The sequence below is a fragment of the Gorilla gorilla genome, chromosome 6 (assembly GCF_029281585.2).
Source record: "Gorilla gorilla gorilla isolate KB3781 chromosome 6, NHGRI_mGorGor1-v2.1_pri, whole genome shotgun sequence".
Classification (NCBI taxonomy): domain Eukaryota; kingdom Metazoa; phylum Chordata; class Mammalia; order Primates; family Hominidae; genus Gorilla; species Gorilla gorilla.
In genome coordinates this window covers 113958064-113976554 of record NC_073230.2, presented here as the reverse complement: position 1 = coordinate 113976554, position 18491 = coordinate 113958064, and the positions used below count along the sequence as shown (strand labels likewise).

The following is an 18491-nucleotide window of genomic DNA, read 5'->3' as shown; positions in this document are numbered from 1 at the left end:
GGGATTGAGTGCAGTGGGACTGGAATTATTCTTGGAAATAGGGTCACTGCTGCTCCAAACTGATAATCAGGCACTATCCTAGGAGGTATTTTATAGAGCAGATAATCCAATCTCCAGTTTTACAGACCAGGAGATGACTGATCTAAGTGTCACAAACCCTACATCCAAGTCCTACCTCTACCACTAAAGTCACTATATATCCTTGGGACATGCCACGTAACTACTCTGGGGTCTCAGTGCCCATATCTGTAAAATAAACTAACTCTTAATTCTAAGTCAACATGGTATTATAATAGCAAAGAAAAAATACCTTAAAGTCCCTAAATTGGTCTAGCATTTTTCCCATCAAACTGCATTGTCCCTACTATCCCTGTGAAATTTACCAGAGTACTATTTATGACTGTTGATTATTTACTTAATGAAGCAAACAGCCTATATTACAAAATGGTACTAGATATTATTTTAGACTAGAGTTACCCAAAGCCTAAATTCTGGTAGTCCTAAATTTATACCACTTTAATTTTCATTGCTTCACTAACTTTACAAATATAGAGAACATTTTTGGTCATCAGAAGTAGAATTATTTTGTTTTACTTTTTTGAGACAGGGTCTTGCTCTGTCACCCAGGCTGGAATGCAGTGGTGCGATCATGGCTCACTGCAGCCTGGAACTCCTGGGCTCAAGTGATCCTCCCACCTCAGCCTCCCAAGCAGCTGGGACTACAGGCATGCGCCGCCATGCCCAGCTAATTTTTTAAAAATTTTTATTTTGTAGAGACAGGGTCTCATTGTATTACCCAGGCTGGTCTCAAACTGCTGGGCTCAAGCGATCTGCCTGCCTCAGCCTCCCAAAGCACTGGAATTACAGGTATAAGCCACCGACCGCACTGAGCTGAATTATTTATGTAATATTTCTATTCTTAAAAATGAAAAAAGGCTATTTCCAAATGTGTTGTAATTCTAAATTAACATCAAAAACTTTAAAGGAAGAACAACCACTACTCTGTTTGCAATAATCTATTTGATATTGCCACATTTTTCTGGAACCACTTTACAAATTTAAAATCTTATTTGTTTTATACCAAAATGTCCTTATTCATTAAAAAATCATCACAAATTATCACCTAAGCCACATCATATATTATTAGTGCAGAAATTTAAGTAAGTTAGAACTGAAAATCTAAAAAGCGAAAAATGCCAATCATTAAATTGAGGAGGCATTTAGAGAAAAAGAACAGTTTAGAATGATGGAATAAATAAGCTCTAATTCCTCAGAAACTGGACTTAAAGGATGTTCCTCTTCCCAATTAAAAATTTAATTTCTTCTGTGTATAAACTCTCAAACTGCAAGTGGGTTTTGATGAGAAGCTCATACCAGCATCTTAGATCTTAGGTAAAACCTCTAATTTTCCCTTATGAGTGTTAAGACCTCCGATAACATACATTTCAATAATATAACCACAGCCAGTGTATGTTATTGAAGGCATAACATGAATAGGTTATACTAATTGTTATATTAATAGGTGTAAAAAATCTCCATGACTTCTCAATATACTCCTTCAGATTTGCGATCAAAATCTGTCCATTTCTTTTCTCTCTCTTACAATCTATTATTTTTAAATATCTGTATGAAAATACGTAAGAAATTTAAAAATAAAGAGCAAATGAAGTTTGGTATGACAATTGTCCTCAGTTCATCATATGTGGCATTTCACTTCATTTTACTCCTTTATTAACTAAATGTGACTCTTCTGACCTATGTGGCAGCATGAATCTGGAGCCAAGCAACTCTGGGTTCAAACCTAACTCTACCTTTTATTAATTATGTGGCCATAGGCAAATGTGTTAATCTCCTTGAGCTGCATTTCTTATAAAATGAAAATAATACCTGCCTTTTTGCTGGGATGATTAAGATATTTTATATAAAACACATTGCTCAAAGTAGGGGAGCTGCTTAACACTTACAGAACATTACATGAATACAATGAGCTCTGTATGTATTACAAGTGAAAAAAATTATAAGAAAAAATTGTTTATGATTAAGTACGAAACAAATGAAAAATTCAGCATCACCCTAAGAACAGCTGTAAACATGGCTGGGCATGGTGGTTCATGCCTGTAATCCCAGCACTTTGGGGGGCCAAGGTGGGCAGATCGTTTGAGCCCAGGAGTTCGAGGCCAGCCTGGTCAATGTGGTGAAACCCTGTCTCTACTAAAAATACAAAAATTAGCTGGGTGTGGTGGCGTGCACCTGTAATCCCAGCTACTCAGGAGGCTAAGACATGAGAATCCCTTGAGCCTGGAGGTTTCAGTGAGCTGAGACTGCCCTACTGCACTCCAGCCTGGATGACAGAGCGAGACTCTGTCACAAAACAAACAAACAACAAAAAAAGAACAGTTGTAAACAATGCAAGGACAGTACTTTAAAGCAGGCTTTTGAATACAAAAACAAAGCCACACTTAAATGAAAGCACCTCCAATTAGTACAAACAAATCAACACTCACTTTAAAAGCAGCAGAAAAAAAAATAGTTTCTTCATAATCGATTAAGTGTCAAGAAATCACAAGCAAAAATGTTAAGCACTGGGTGAAAAAAGAACAAGTAAAAAGTTTCTGAAAATGTTTCATTATATACAAAATATTTTAGAATCTTCAATCATACAAATTCAAACTAAAAATACCCGAGCACCGGCTGAGCGCAGTGGTTCATGCCTGTAATCCCAACACTTTGGGAGTCCGAGGAGAGTGGATCACAAGGTCAGGAGTTCGAGACCAGCCTAGCCAAAAATGATGAAACCCCATCTCTACTAAAAACACAAAAATTAGCTGGGCGTGGTGACACACGCCTGTAATACAGCTACTCGGGAGGCTGAGGCAGGAGAATTGCTTGAACCCGGGAGGCAGAGGTCGCAATGAGCTGAGATAGAGCCACTGCATTCCAGCCTGGGAGACACAGCAAAACTCCATCTGTTGCTGGGGGTGGGAGGAACCCAAGCACCAACAAATTAATGACTCCTGTCAGCAGGTGGCTCTAGTGACACTGGAATAACAATATCAAATACTATAGGAAAATATAGTTGGTAAAAAATGTATCGCTTCTCAGAAATTTGGAGTCAAAAAAAGTCATGTCAATACTTCAATCCAATAATGAATATTAGTGGTAATGCTATTTAAAAGGAAAACAAAGTTAGCAATCACGTTCTCAGTGTTTGAGAAAGAAAGGTAACTTCGCTTTTTTTTTTTTTACTTTAAAAAATGGCTAGGAAAGAAGAAATTTAATATTTTCCACTTATACTTCTTCCTACTATCTAGCTCCAGAAGGGTTTTTTTTTTTTTTTTTTTTTTTTGCTTATGTAACCAATTTAAATACTTACTCTGAACCTGCAGCCATTTCCAAGTATGACGTCTCTGCTGTATCAACCCCCAATGGGATCACTATGCTCATGACGTTCGCCTCTGGTAAATTCGATTACTATGGAGTCCTATGCATTGGTATCCAAAACACTGGGGCATGCCAGCCACAGTGCTCATTGCAAACATCTAAGTGCATCCACAAACCCTGTTTAAAAGAAAAGGAGACAAAAAAGCAATAGTCACACTATAACAGTAAGTAAAATAACATGAAGAAAACATTCTTTATTAAAATCTCAATATAAATTGAAATTTGCTTAGAGTCTCTCTCATTAATTTTTCTGGAATTGAGTTATGTGATCATGATCAAAAGAAAAGTTTCTAAATCACAATCTTTCTGAGGGAATGAATTTAGAATGCCACAAGAAGATTACTAAGGCATATTTAATGAAGAACCAAAAATTATTCATTTTAAAAGATAAAATGTAATTTCTTATAGTGCCAGTATGCAAAAATAAGTCTTCTTTGTTCAGTGAGTGATCTAACAATATACTACCAAATACTGAGTACTTACTATGGACTAAGCACCATAATCAGCTTTTTTACATGGATGGTCTATTTAATCCTCCTAATTCTAAGGTAGGTATCTCCATTTTACCACTGAGGAAAAGAAAACCAAAACAGGCTAATACCGAAAAGCACTGTGTAATTGTCTATTATTGTATATTTTCATATTATAATAATTAGCAATCTGGTAGCTCTCCTCCAGCAACACATGGTTTAAAAATAACTTAATCAAGGCTACTCCACTTAAGAGATGAACCCAGGATCTGAACCAATTCTACTCTACTGTTTGTATGTAAGGGAAACTATGTTATTTGTAATGAATTTGATTACTGTACAGTAGTTGTCATTTTCTATAACAGGTAAATCTAGGTATACTGTTGAAGGAGTTCTCTTTTTCTTCCATTAATACTGTTCAGTTATTAAAGAGTTAATACTCCCTAATTCAATTAGTAGAAAAAACTAATGAAGTTTTTTTTTAAACAAATTTACAATAGCAACTAAAAGATACTTAGCTTCAACATCAATTTTTCTAATTTAAATTCACTACATAACAGTGGCTACAGGTATGTTTATAAAATATCTACTCAAAGTCTTTTCAAAAATTATACAGGTGCAACTCAGGAACAAAACCAATATAGATAATCCTACAAATTAGAAAACAGCAACAGTCATTATCCTTGTCTCTGTAATGTAATACCTGAAATATTGAAAAGCAGTGTGCAATTGTCTATTACTGTATATTTTTATCTTATAATAATTAGTAATCTGGTAGCTCTCTCCCAGTTACACACAGTTTAAAAGTTCAAGGCTAGTTTTCTTGGAGAATTCAAACCACTATTAACATGTTATTAACCCGCTTTGGTAATCTTCCCCCATAATGTATGAACTCACAATCTGTATAATCTGTGAAACAGGAATTAACCTAAATAGATATTTTCAAATGTAACTAAATATTACAGGCAGATATAAGAATTGCTACTTGAATAAACACTGTTTTTTATGTTAGACTCACAAAAGTCTTGTATTTTAGGTATATACTATATTTAGTGGTATACTTATTTACCAGAGGCAAACATTGAAAGGAAATCAAGTCATTATTAAAGTCTTTTAAGTACTGAGTGATATTTCTAATCTAAAATAATCTACTTAGGTACTTATTTACTAGTACATCCCTTTTTATATAAATATGCCATCCTCAGTACACACCACACTTGAGATGTTTCAGTAAAGAGCTTGCCACAAACCTCCTTCAGACAATGACTTCTATTTGTGCTATTGCTGCTTGTCTTCCAAACTGCACAGTGCCTGGGACATAACAGCATTCTACAAAGAATTGGTGAATGCATTAGAGAACTTGAGATGAAACTGCAGCTCTGGCTTAATTAACTAAATGAACTATCACCCTTATAATCAAGTGTCATTAAAAACGACCACATGACATCCCCATAACTGCCTTTCCCTAAAAACACAAAAGTTTATCCTCAGGACAAAGATACATCATCACATCTGAAACAGAACTGCAGACTCTGAATTTGATTCAACAGGAAAAGCAGATCTCAGTAATTTACTCACGAGAGGTCAGAAGACAAGAGGTCATATGTATTAAGACATTAAGGCAAGTATTTCACTATTTTCATTAATATAAAAAATCTTATAATGAGAAAACTCGCATTGCTTAAAAATGTTGTTGATATTTAATAAAATGATGAATTCGTTAGGGTCAAATCATAGTTTTTTTAAAAAGGGAAAGCCAATGTAGTAAGCAGAAAAGATGTGACCTTTAACACAGTGAGTTTAAAAAACAGTCAAAAATTGGCCGGGCATGGTGGCTCAAGCCTGTAATCCCAGCACTTTGGGAGGCCGAGGCGGGTGGATCATGAGGTTAGGAGATTGAGACCATCCTGGCCAACATGGTGAAACTCTGTCTCTATTAAAAATACAAAAATTACCTGGGCTTGGTGGCATGTGCCTGTAATCCCAGCTACTCAGGACGCTGAGGCAGGAGAATCGCTTGAACTAGGGAGTCAGAGGCTGCAGTGAGCTGAGATCGCGCCACTGCACTCCAGCCTGATGACAGAGCGAGACTCCGTCTCAAAAAAAAAAAAAAAAGTTATAAATAAAGGGAAAAGGTTTTTAACACAACCTTAACAATTAACACAATGTTTCACATCTTATGTGTGAATCAAAAAACTGGTCATCCAGCTGACAAGTAAAATATGTACAAAACACATTGAGAATAAATGGCAGCCATTAAAGAAATAATAGAAAAGGAAATACCATGAGATGTCTGGTAAATCTGAGGTCCAAGAAAGAATAAATGTCTTCACAAAACCTGCTTATCCAGAATAGACCTAGAAACCAAGTGAACATAGGAGTTTTGAGCTATTTTTAAATGGCATAAAATTACAATTACTTCTAACTAAGATGGTACCTAAAACCAAAGTGACTCACACAAAGCAGCCAATTCTTAAAAGGATAAAATTTACTCTTCCCTTTTTACACAAATGAATGTAAACACAAGTAAAGGCAACAATCAAAGTTAAATACTAAATCAAACTGGAAAAAGAAACACTGGGATACAATATGAAATTTAATATTTAAAAATTTTTAAAAATAACTGAAAAATATTAAATTTTAATACAATATTAAAAACAGATTTAGCAAAGGCAACAATACCAAAACAAAAACAATAAAAACAAACAAGACTCTCAAGTAGGAAAAATGAAGTAAAAGGCAAAAAAAGCAATTAAAGTAGAAAACAGTTTATCAGAAAAACTGGAAGACTGAAGCTGCCTTTAAGACCATGTTAAAATAAACAGAAAACAACTGGGCACAGTGGCTCACACCTGTAATCCCTGCACTTTGAGCAGCTGAGGCAGGCAGACTACTTGAGCCCAGGAGTTCAGGAACAGCCTGGGCAACATAGTGAGACATTATCCCTACAAAAAATACAAAAACTAGCTGGATGTGGTGATGCACACCTGTAGTCCCAGTTACTTGGGAGGCTGAGATGGGAGGATTGTTTGAGCCCAGGAGGTCAAGGCTGCAGTGAGCCATGATTGCACAACTGCACTCCAGCCTGGCTGACAGAGGGAGACCCTGTCTTAAAAAAAACAAAAAAAAAGAAAAAAGTAACACTTTAAAGATTAATATGATACACAAAAGGCAGAAAGAATAAAAAATATGAGGAAAAATATTTTTCTAAAATTACAAATAAAAGAGCCCAATATAACAATCTCTTTGAGGAAAGAGCCATTTATTATATTTCTGTCCTTTATAAGCACCTGGCACAGTGCTCAATAAATATTTTAAATTAATGTATATATTTTGGATGTGTATCACTAAGAGACTAAGTAGGTAAATTTTTGGCTTAATTACTAATGGAAATAATTAAAGAAACTTGAAAGAAATTTTGAGGAGACATGTAACTGAGACTGGAAATTAAACAGCCCTTATTAGTCATTTAACATTTAATTTACAGCAGCTGACTAAGGTAAAATGAAAAGAATACTAGTCAATCAGATCCATTCCAAGTTACGACCTATGAATGCTTGGGCAAGTCATTTCACTGCTCTGACTTTCAACTATAAATGGAAGTTGATTAGGCTGATGATCTTACAATTACATTAACAGATTATTCCAAATAATCAAAACAACAGAATTTTAGATTCTGAAAAACTATAAAATATAAATTTGATAACAAAATGAATATGCATTTCTACAACTGAGCTAGCATTACTACCAGATAGTGCTCTAGAAGCACTTATCTGATACTCAAACTTCCCCAACTAGTGGTTATAATAATAATGATAGCAAATTCTGAGTGCTTACAATGCTTAATCTCCACAATAAACCTATGGTATAGGTGCATTTATTATCCTCATTTTACAATGAGGTAGAGAGGTTAAACTTGTCCAAAGTTCATAACCAATAAATAGCCAAATCAAGATCTGAACCCTTGTGGTCTGATTCCAGAGCCTACACATCAGTATGCCTGAAATTAAAAACTGCCAGATGGCCGAGAGCTGTGGCTCACACTTGTAATCCCAGCACTTTGGGAGGCCTAGGCGGGTGGGTCACCTGAGGTAAGGAATTCAAGACCAGCCCGGCCAACATGGTGTAACCGTGTCCCTACTAAAAATACAAAAATTAGCTGGGTGTGGATACACCTGTAATCCCATCTACTTGGGAGGCTGAGGCACGAGAATCGCTTGAACCCAGGAGACAGAGGTTGCAGTGAGCCAAGATTGCTCCACTGCACTCCAGCCCGGGTGACAGCCTCTGCCAAAAAAAAAAAAAACAAAAAAAAACAAAAAGAACAACAACAACAAAAAACCCTGCCACATGATAGGTAAAATAAATAATCTAGAATTCACAATTAAGGAAGAAAAAATTGACAGCTGCCTCTCTCAAAAAGGGAAATTAAATACTTAAGTATCTCACTCCAGAACATCTGAATTGCATTTCCTTTGATTATTAAATGAAACTGCACTAACAAAACCGACCTTGCTCCTCCCTCAAACCTGATCCAGTTAACAAATTTACATTTAATCTGTAACAATGCATTAAAACACCACAAACGTGGGCAAATACAGTCTCAAAGACTAAAATTTGTGTTTATGGCCGAGTGTGGTGGCTCACACCTGTAATCCCAGCACTTTGGGAGGCCAAAGTGGGTGGATCACCTGAGGTCAGAAGTTCGAGACCAGCCTGGCCAACATGGTGAAACCCCACCTCTACTAGAAATACAAAATTAGCCGGGCACGGTGGCACATGCCTGTAGTCCTGGCTACTCAGGAGGCTGAGGCAGGAGAATCACCTGAACTGCACAACCTGGGTGACAAGAGCAAAACTCTCTGTCTCAAAATAAATAAATAAATAAATAAATAAATAAATAAAGCAAGAAAATAAAATTAAATGGAACACTACTCAGCAATATAAAGGAACAAACTATCAATACAGGCAACAACTTGGGTGAATCCAAGGTAATTATGCTGAGTGAAAAAAAAAAAAGCCGATCTTGGCTGGGCACAGTGGCTCACACTTGTAATCCCAGCACTTTGGGAGGCTGAGGCAGGTGGATAATTTGAGGTCAGGAGTTCGATACCAGTCTGGCCAAGATGATGAAACCCCATCTCTACTAACAATAAAAAAAATTAGGCCAGGCACAGTGGCTCACGCCTGTAATCCCAGCACTTTGGGAGGCCAAGGCAGGCAGATCACGAGGTCAGGAGATCGAGACCATCCTGGCTAACACGGTGAAACCCCGTTTCTACTAAAAATACAAAAAAAAAAAAAAAAAAAAAATTAGCCAGGCGTGGTGGCGGGAGCCTGTAGTCCCAGCTACTTGGGAGGCTGAGGCAGGAGAATGGCGTGAACCCGGGAGGCGGAGCTTGCAGTGAGCCAAGATCGTGCCACTGCACCCCAGCCTGGGCAACACGGCAAGACTCAGTCTCAAAAAAAAAAAAAAAAAATTAGCCAGGTGTGGTGGTGGGCACCTGTAATCTCAGCTAATCAGGAGACTGAGGCACAAGAATTGCTTGAACTTGGGAGGAAGAGGTTGCAGTGAGCCAGGATTGCACCACTGCACTCCAGACTGGGTGACAAAGCCAAAACTCCATCCCCCCACCCCCCCACCCCCCCAAAAAAAGCCAACCTCAAAAAGTTACATACTATTTAACTCCATTTATATAACATTCTTAAAGTAATAAATTACAGAAATGGAGGTTATTCAAAAGGAAAGGGGTAGAGAAAGATAGGTATGGTTACATAGGAGAACAATATTAAGGATCCTTGTAGTGATAAAATTGTTCTATACCTTAACTGTGGTGGTGGGTACAGGTACCCACACATGTGATCATAATGCACAGAACTAAATCTAGACAAACAAATGAGTGCAAATACAACTGGGAAGCCTGAATAAAAGGAGAAGATTGTATCAATGTCAATATTCTGGTCTTGGCCAGGTGTGTTGGCTCACGTCTGTAATTTCAGCACTTTGGGAGGCTGAGGCAGAAGGATCACGTGAGACCAGGAGTTTCAGAACAGCCTGGGCTACAGAGTGTGACCCAAACTCCACAAAAATAAAAAAATTAGCTGGGCATGGTGGTGCAAGCCTGTAGTCCTAACTATTCAGGAGATTGAGGTAGGAGGATCGTCTGAGCCTAGGAGTTTGAGATTACAGCAAGCTGTGATCATACTACTCTCCAACCTGGGCAACAAAGGGAGACCCTGTCTCTTAAAACACACACACACACACACACACACTAGTCAGGACATTGTACCACAATTTTACAAGACGTTACCATTGAGGGAAACTGCGTACTATGGTTTGAATAAGATTTGTCCCTGCCAAAACTCATGTTGAAACCTTAATTTCTAGTGAAGCAAGGTTACGATGTGGAGCCTTTAAGAGGTAGGGCCTTGAACAGGAGGTGTCTGGATCATGAGGGCCCCAACTTTGTGGGTGGCTCTTGTGGTAGTGAGAGCATTATCTCTGGCAAGACTGGATTAGTTCTCTGAGGAATAGATTCGTTCCTGAGAGAGTGGGTTGTTAAAAATTTTAGCCAGAACACCCTTTGAGTTCTGCTTTTTCACACGTGCCCATTTCCCTTTTGATTTTCCTCCATGTTGTGATGCCACCATGCTTCTTGAACTTCCCAGCCTGCAGAGCAGTGAACTAAAAAACCCTTTGGGCCGGGCGCAGTAGCTCACACCTGTAATCCCAGCACTTTGGGAGGCCGAGGCGGGCGGATCACAAGGTCAGGAGATCGAGACCACCCTGGCTAACACGGCGAAACCCCGTCTTTACTAAAAATACAAAAAAATTAGCCAGGCGTGGTGGCGGGCGTCTGTAGTCCCAGCTACGCAGGAGGCTGAGGCCGAAGAATGGCATGAACCCAGGAGGTGGAGCTTGCAGTGGGCCGAGATCACGCCACTGCACTCCAGCCTGGGCGACACAGCAAGACTCCGTCTCAAAAAAGCAAAAACAAAAAACAACAAAAAAAAGCAAAACAAACAAAAATACAAAAAACCTTCTATTAATTACCTAGTCTCAGATATTCTGTTATAGCAACACTAAATGGACTAAGACACGGGGTAAAAATACATAGAATTTCTCTATTATTTCTTACAACCATATGCAACTCTATAATTATCACAAAATTAAAAGTTTAATGTTTTAAAATGACATTAAAATTGTGGGCTTCAAACTCTTTTTAAGCATTGGTAGCAATTTTCCTACACATGAAATATTAACACAGAAATCTAGGCATCCTTTTTGATTGTAACATGAAAAAATAGTTTTAATCTCCTGTGCTTTAACCAATAATTGTTAGTGTCCACTTGAAGTGCTGTACTAAGAAAGCCAAATATAATGGGAGAATGCCACAGTGATGTCTGCCAATGGGTAGAGTAGGCATTTGTACTTCATGTTTGCTACATCTGTGGTTTAAAAAAATACCAGGGGAATGTCCACGCCTGTACACCCTCTCACCTATGGCTTCCTGAAGAACTGTTTGAAAATCAATAGCTAAAAGAAAATACTGACTGAAAATCTGATAGGAAAAACTTGTTTCACTGGTATATTCTACTTGTCCCAAGGACATATTGAGTAGAATATTTTTTACTCTTGCAAAAAATAGTGTTAAAGCTTATTGTAATTAATAATCAAACAACAACAAAATCCTAGGCTGGACATGGTGGTTCACAACTGTTATCCCACATTTTGGGAGGCCAAGGCAGGAGGACTGCTTGAGGCCAGGAGTTTGAGGCCAGCCTGGGCAAAAAACCAAGACCCTGTCTCTACAAAAAAATTTTTAAAAATTAGCCAGGGGTAGTGGTATGTGCCTGTAATCCCAGCTAACTGGGAGGCTGAGGTGACAACATCACTTGAGCCCAGGAGTCTGAGGTTACAGTGAACCATGATAGCACCAGTGTACTCCAGCCTGGGGAACAGACCAAGACTCTGTCTCTAAAAAAAATAAGTAAAACAAAAATAAGTAAATAACTTTTTTTTAAAATCCTGCAAACACTTTTTTTTTCTTGAGACGGAGTCTCGCTCTGTCATCCAGGCTGGAGTACAGTGGTGCGATCTCTGCTCACTGCAACCTCCACCTCCCAGGTTCAAGCGATACTCCTGCCTCAGCTTCCCAAGAAGCTGGGAATACAGGCGTCTGCCACCACGCCCAGCTAATTTTTGTATTTTTAGTAGAGACAGCATTTCACCATGTTGGCCAGGCTGGTCTCGAACTCCTGACCTCAGGTGATCTGCCTGCCTCAACCTCCCAAAATGCTGGGATTACAGGCTTCAGCCACTGCGCCCAGCCCCATTTATCTTTAACTTACTTAACCTATACAGACCATTAGACTTGATCATTATTACTTTTTAGCCTTTTTTTTTTTTTTTTTTTTGAGATAAGAGTCTTGCTGTGTCGCCCAGGCTGGAGTGTGGAGTGCAGTAGTGTGATTTCGGCTGACTGTAACCTGTCTCCTGGGTTCAAGAGACTATCCCGCCTCAGCCTCCTAAGTAGCGGGGACTACAGGCGCGCCACCATGCCCAGATAGTTTTTGTATTTTCAGTAGAGACAGTTTTATCATGTTGGCCACACTGGTCTCAAGCTCCTGACCTCCAGTGATCCACCCACCTTGGCCTCCCAAAGTGCAGGGATTACAGGCATGAGCCACCATGCCTGGCCTTTATTTATTTATTTATTTATTTATTTATTTTTGAGACAGTTTCACTCTGTCACCCAGGCTGGAGTGCTGTAGCACAATCTCGACTCACTGCAACCTCCGCCTCCCATGTTCAAGCAATTCTCCTGCCTCAGCCTCCCAATTAGGTGGCATTACAGGTGCCCGCCACCATGCCCAGCTAATTTTTGTATTTTTAGTAGAGACGGCGTTTCATCATATTGGCCAGGCTGGTTTCGAACTCCTGACCTCAAGTGATCCGCCCACCTTGGCCTCCCAAAGTGATGGGATTACAGGCATGAGCCACCGTGCCCCACCTTTTTCAGCCATTAAATAACCAAATAAGAGCAGGTTTTTTATTAAAACGAAGTTGGCAATTATTTTATTCTGTCATTCTTTCTTCCCCACCCTCCCACCACCCCCCCAATCCTCAAGACGGAGTTTGCTCTTGTTGCCCAGGCTGGAATGCAATGGCGCCATCTTGGCTCACTGCAACCTCCACCTCCCAGGATCAAGCGGTTGTCCTGCCTCAGTCTCCCAAGTACCTCGATTACAGGCATCTGCCACCACGCCTGGCTAATTTTTTATGTTTTTAGTAGAGACAGGGTTTCACCATGTTGGCCAGGCTGTTTTCAATCTCCTGACCTCAAGTGATCCACCCACCTTGGCCTCCCAAGGTGTTAGGATTGATTACAGGAATGAGCCACCGTGCCCAGCCTATTCTGTCATTCTTTAATCGCAAGTAAAACAGTGTCCTCACTCTCCTTCTATCTCCTTCTAAGTATGCTTTCTATCACTATTTTGAATCCATTTATTTCATACTAGAAAACTTGAGATTTTTCTTCTTTCCCTCTCTAAAAACAACGTGCATAAAATCTAATTAATAGAATTTAAACAAATCTTTCTGATGATACTGTCTACATTTTATTATCTCAGACCTGGGCAATGAATACTTCCCTAAGTAGTTTCTTTCCCTATACTAATGTGGCTTTTAAACCACTGGTTCCCAAACATAGATCCACAACTGTTACTTTTCATATACCTGGGGATAGGAGTAGAAAATGATAGGTTCCTAGGCCTTACCCTAGAGATTCTCATGTAGTAGGTCTGAGATGTGGCCTGAATGCCTTATCAAAAAACTAAAAGGGCATTCACACCAGTGCTCTATTTTAGTACTGGTTACAACATTGGACAGAATATTATACTTCAAAAGCCACTAGTTTCCTCATAACTTTGACCTATTCAAAAAAAGTGTAGTTCACAGTAATTCCCGTCAAGTTCCTAATCTTGACATTTTATTAGGTTATCTTGTTCCATACTAATAACCCAATCTATAACTCCTTTGATTATGCAAGTCTTTTTTGCTATTGTTGGCATATCCTTGCTCATTCCTCTTCAAATTCACTAATTTTCTTTTCCTTTTCTTTCCCACCCAATAAAAATCATATTAGACCTTCAAGAACCAATGCTTCCTTGAAGCCTTCCCAATTTTTTTAGATAGTTTTAAGATATCTGGCAAATCAACCTCCTAAGGGCTGTTTCCTCACCTGTAAATAACAATTTGACTAGACTTTATCTCAAAAGACTGCTCCAGCTATAAAACCTGTTCTACACTAATGTCTTCCCTTCTTAACCTCCTGAAGAATGCACTACTTACATTAACTACTGGTTTATATTTTGACAGACATTATTCTAGAACAGCTGCTAAATGTATAGCTTCCACAATTAGATCATCTATTTGACTCCATAGCAAGAACTGAGGTATTTCTATATTACCTCAAAGCCTGTAATTCAGTGGCTAGGATACCCACCTAAATTATTATTGATTAAACCACAATTTCCCTTTTTCTAACACATAAATCTCTCCTCCTTCCTTTAAATGAACATGAAAAAACAAAACCTGCCACTGTTACTAATGTAGTTGCCCCCAGGCTCAGTCCTCCCCATTATTAGTCTCCCATCAATCTTGGACTCAATTTTTCATTTCTGTTTGATTTACTTTTCCCACTCATCTATTGGCTGTATATCTATATCTGCCATCACTTCAAAAATCAAGCCTTCAAAGTGAAACTTTCTTTTCCACACATCTTCTTTCATTCTATTTTTTATCAGTATCGCCATTCTCTTCTCCTTCTTTCGTTTCAGTTTCCTATTACATCCAGCCACCCAATCTTTTGTGCCTCCTCAGTGTTTAAGACTCATTCTCCCTCAGCCACCATGGCCCCTACCATCATCTTCATCATCTGAATAATCCAACAATCAACAACCCTTTCAATTTGTCACTATCAACTTCTAAGTAATTTGTCTCTAAAGAATGGAATTCTTAGTATTGTTTAAGCATTTCCCTCCTCCCTCAGAGTACAACTATTCTATTTTAAAACCAAATCAAATCAAATTCATTCATTTAACATATTTATTGAACATATACTATGTTCTAGATACTGCTCTAGGTGCTTGGGAATGGGCAATGAACAAAATTGTATTGCTCTTATGACACCTGAAATGACCTATGGCAATCCAATATAATCAAGGGTACCTTCAAGTAGTGTTTTTTTTTTCCTGGAGTGCAGTGGCATGATCTCAGTTCACTGCAACCTCTGCCTCCCAGGTTCAAGCAATTCCTCTGCCTCAGCCTCCCACGTAGCTAGATTACAGGCGTGCACCACCACAACTGGCTAATTTTTGTATTTTAGTAGAGATGGGGTTTCCCTATGTTGACCAGGCTAGTCTCGAACTCCTGACATCAAGTGATCCACCTACCTCGGCCTCCCAAAGTGCTGGGATTATAGACATGAGCCACCATGCCCGGCCTTAGAGTAGTTTTCTTAAGTAGCTGCCTTTGATTAATGATTTGTTTATTCTCAATACCTTGTCAAGAATTAGTCCTTTATAAGGATCAACAGAAAGCTAAAAAAATTTTCAAATGACTTTAATTCAAATTATTGAACAGCCACTCTTTAGCTATGTGACCCTAGGAAATGTCTCAGTCTCAGGCCATGAACGGTAGCTCACATTTGTAATCTCAGCACTTTGGGAGGCCAAGGTGGAGGGATCACTTGAGCTCAAGAATTAGAGACCACCCTGGACAACATGGTGAAATCCCATCTCTACAAAAAACAAAAAATGAAAATTAGCCAGATGTGGTGCTGCAGGTGAAGCTGAACACCTGAGGTAAGCTAGGGAAGCTGAGGTGGGAGAATTGCTTGAGCCTGGGAGGTGGAGGTTACAGTGAGCTAAAATCATGCCACTGCACTCCAGCCTGGGTGAATGAGACCATCCCTCAAAAAAAAGCAAGAAAGAGGAAAAAGAAAACAGAAATGTCTCAGTCTCGACTGGGCTGATGGCTCATGCCTGTAATCCTAGCACTCTGGGAGGCTGAGGCAGGCGGATCACTTGAGCCCAGGAGTTCAAGACCAGCAAGGCCAATGTGGGAAACCCAGTCTCCAAAGAAATTCGAAGATTAGTCGGGCATGGTGGCCCATGCCTGTGGTCCCACCTACTCGGGAGCCTGAGGTGAGAGGATGGCTTGAACACAGGAGGCGGAGGTTGCAGTGAGCCGAGATCACACCACTGCACTCCAGCCTGGGCGACAGAGCCAGACTCTGTCTCACACACACACAAAAAAGTCTCAGTTCCTCTATGCCACTCAGGAAAAAATGAGCAAAATATCTATCTTTTTGCTCAGAGTAAGATATGTAGACACAGTGTAGATATTTATTTATTAATGTTAGTTGTCTCTTAGAATATACAAAAATTGTATTATTCAGTCCAATGATAATAATCAATTCCAATCAGAATACTGTTGGCCACTAAGCAAACAGCAACTCTATTAGTATATTTGAATAGTTATCTTAATATTTCAGATGTATTTAAAATATTTACTATAAAAATCTTAAGACTAAACTAAGAGTAGGCTTAATTCCTAAGTACTTACCAAACCCATAAAATCAGTAAGGGACCAAAATTAATTATAAATATATATGTAAATACTTTCAAGTTTAAACAGTTTTACTTCTACAGCATTTTCCTGTCTTTTAATTCCAAGACTTACAATATCCCAAGATCAGCTTCCTCCTCTTCATATGGTAATGTAAATAGAAAAACAAAAACCCGGAAATGGGAAGACTAGTATAACACAACTAGAGAGTTGAAGCTTAAGGAAAGAAAATGTCTGTGCACTTTACACACAAAAATGAATTATGGAATTAATAGATCCACATATCCAATAAGAAAAATACTCAGTATGCAAACACACATGAGCTTTTAGAGTAGCCTGCCTTGAACTTCAAAAAAAGCACACAATCTCTGAAAAAATTTAGAATACAGGCAAAAATGAAATGTCAAGAATGAGGTTGGTGGATACAATGAGTCCTATAAGGGACCAGTACCTTTGCTATGAGACAGACTACACTCACTTTCACCTTCCAGCTTCATTGTAAGGCTGAGGTGGGAGGACTGTTTGATCCCAGGAGTTAAAGAGCAGCATGGGCTGTTTAGTGAGACCCTATCTCTACAAAAAAAAATTTGTTTTAAATTAGCCAGACATGGTGACATGGCACCTGTAGTCCCAGTTACTTGGGAGGCTGAGGTGGGAGGATCGCTTGAGCCTGGGAGATTAAGGCTGTAGCGAGCCATAATCATGCCACTGCCCTCCAGTCTGGGTGACAGAGCAAGACCCTGTCTCCAAAAAAAAAAAAAAAAAAAAAAAAAAAAAAAAAAAAAGAGGGTGCGGCCTTTCTGCAAAGGGATTTTATATATAAATGAAAAATAACCCACATATAGTGAGCTCATCAACCACTCATAAAAACCATTTAAGCATGAGGAAATTGCAGTGTGTAGCTGGGGATTGAACTAGAATTGCTTTTCCCAAAATCCTTAATGAACTATTTACTTTAGGAGGTAAGAGGTATCAATTTTAAACTTCTGTAAGTGAAATTTTAAGCTATGTCGACAAAATCTCCTTTGACATATAACTTCCACTATCGCTGTAGATCAATTTAAATGATAAATACCAGTTCCTCACAATTATTCTCAAAGTAATCACACAATAAAACAGCATTTGTCTTTTGGTACAACCATATCACATCCATGAGATTTGCCAGTTTAAACATACAATTCAAAGATCAAATGGTTGACAGATTACTGTATAGCTAACGATTAATACTAATATACAGCAACTAGGTTACTGTACACCAATTACAGGCTTACATTTGAAAAAACCACACAATCTGACTCCAGCGATGTTAACCAACACAATCATCAGTTATTTCCCTTAGGAAGCAGTATGTGCAAGATGAACAAGACAAAATTAATAGCTACTATGATGCTTTTACATAGGAAGGCACTCAACTATCTGCCACTAAATTAATCTATAGTATTATCAGAGTTCAAAAGGTCCCTAAAAAAGAATTTAAATCTCACACGACAACAAAGGTCTTTGGATCTTGATATGTTCCAGAACCACTTGAAATCTCTTATTTCATCTAGCAGAGTCCTATAAACCCCACTGGATAAACCAGAGTCAGATCCTGAAGTCCCATTTTTAGATTTCCAAGACACTAAATGATCAAAAGAGTTACAGTATGTAATTGGATCCATCCCCTTTTGAATTACAGAAATCTAAATTTACATATATACAGGAGACTAGATGTTTGCGAGTTCATCAAAGTTAACATGTAGAATTATAAAGCATGTATCTTAAATACTGTACTTGTAATTTAAAATATCCTTATCAATTTTTTAGTTTCAAGCCAAAATGTATTCTTTGAGTATAGCTCCCCTGACTAGAATTCTGGTTTCTTGTTCCTACATAAACCAGATCAATAATGCATTGTCCACAGTTTTTGGTTCAACATATTTCAAAATAAGTTACCTAGATCTTTG

At 38.5% G+C, this 18491-nt stretch overlaps 1 protein-coding gene across 6 annotated transcripts in view; it reads right to left on the bottom strand.

Moving 5' to 3' along the window:
* KMT2E (lysine methyltransferase 2E (inactive)) overlaps positions 1 to 18491 on the bottom strand; it is a 104397-nt gene that overhangs the window by 69230 nt on the left and 16676 nt on the right. For 2 of the 6 annotated variants that reach the window (XM_055392560.2, XM_055392567.2), the window contains exon 2: positions 3374 to 3558. In XM_055392560.2, coding sequence (XP_055248535.1) covers positions 3374 to 3444 — 71 coding nt within the window. In that variant the 5' untranslated portion in view covers positions 3445 to 3558. Of the gene's footprint in view, positions 1 to 3373; positions 3559 to 5161; positions 5241 to 5866; positions 6008 to 6194; positions 6269 to 18491 lie in introns of all 6 variants that reach the window. The other 4 variants (XM_055392561.2, XM_055392564.2, XM_055392563.2 and 1 more) reach the window with 4 other exon arrangements.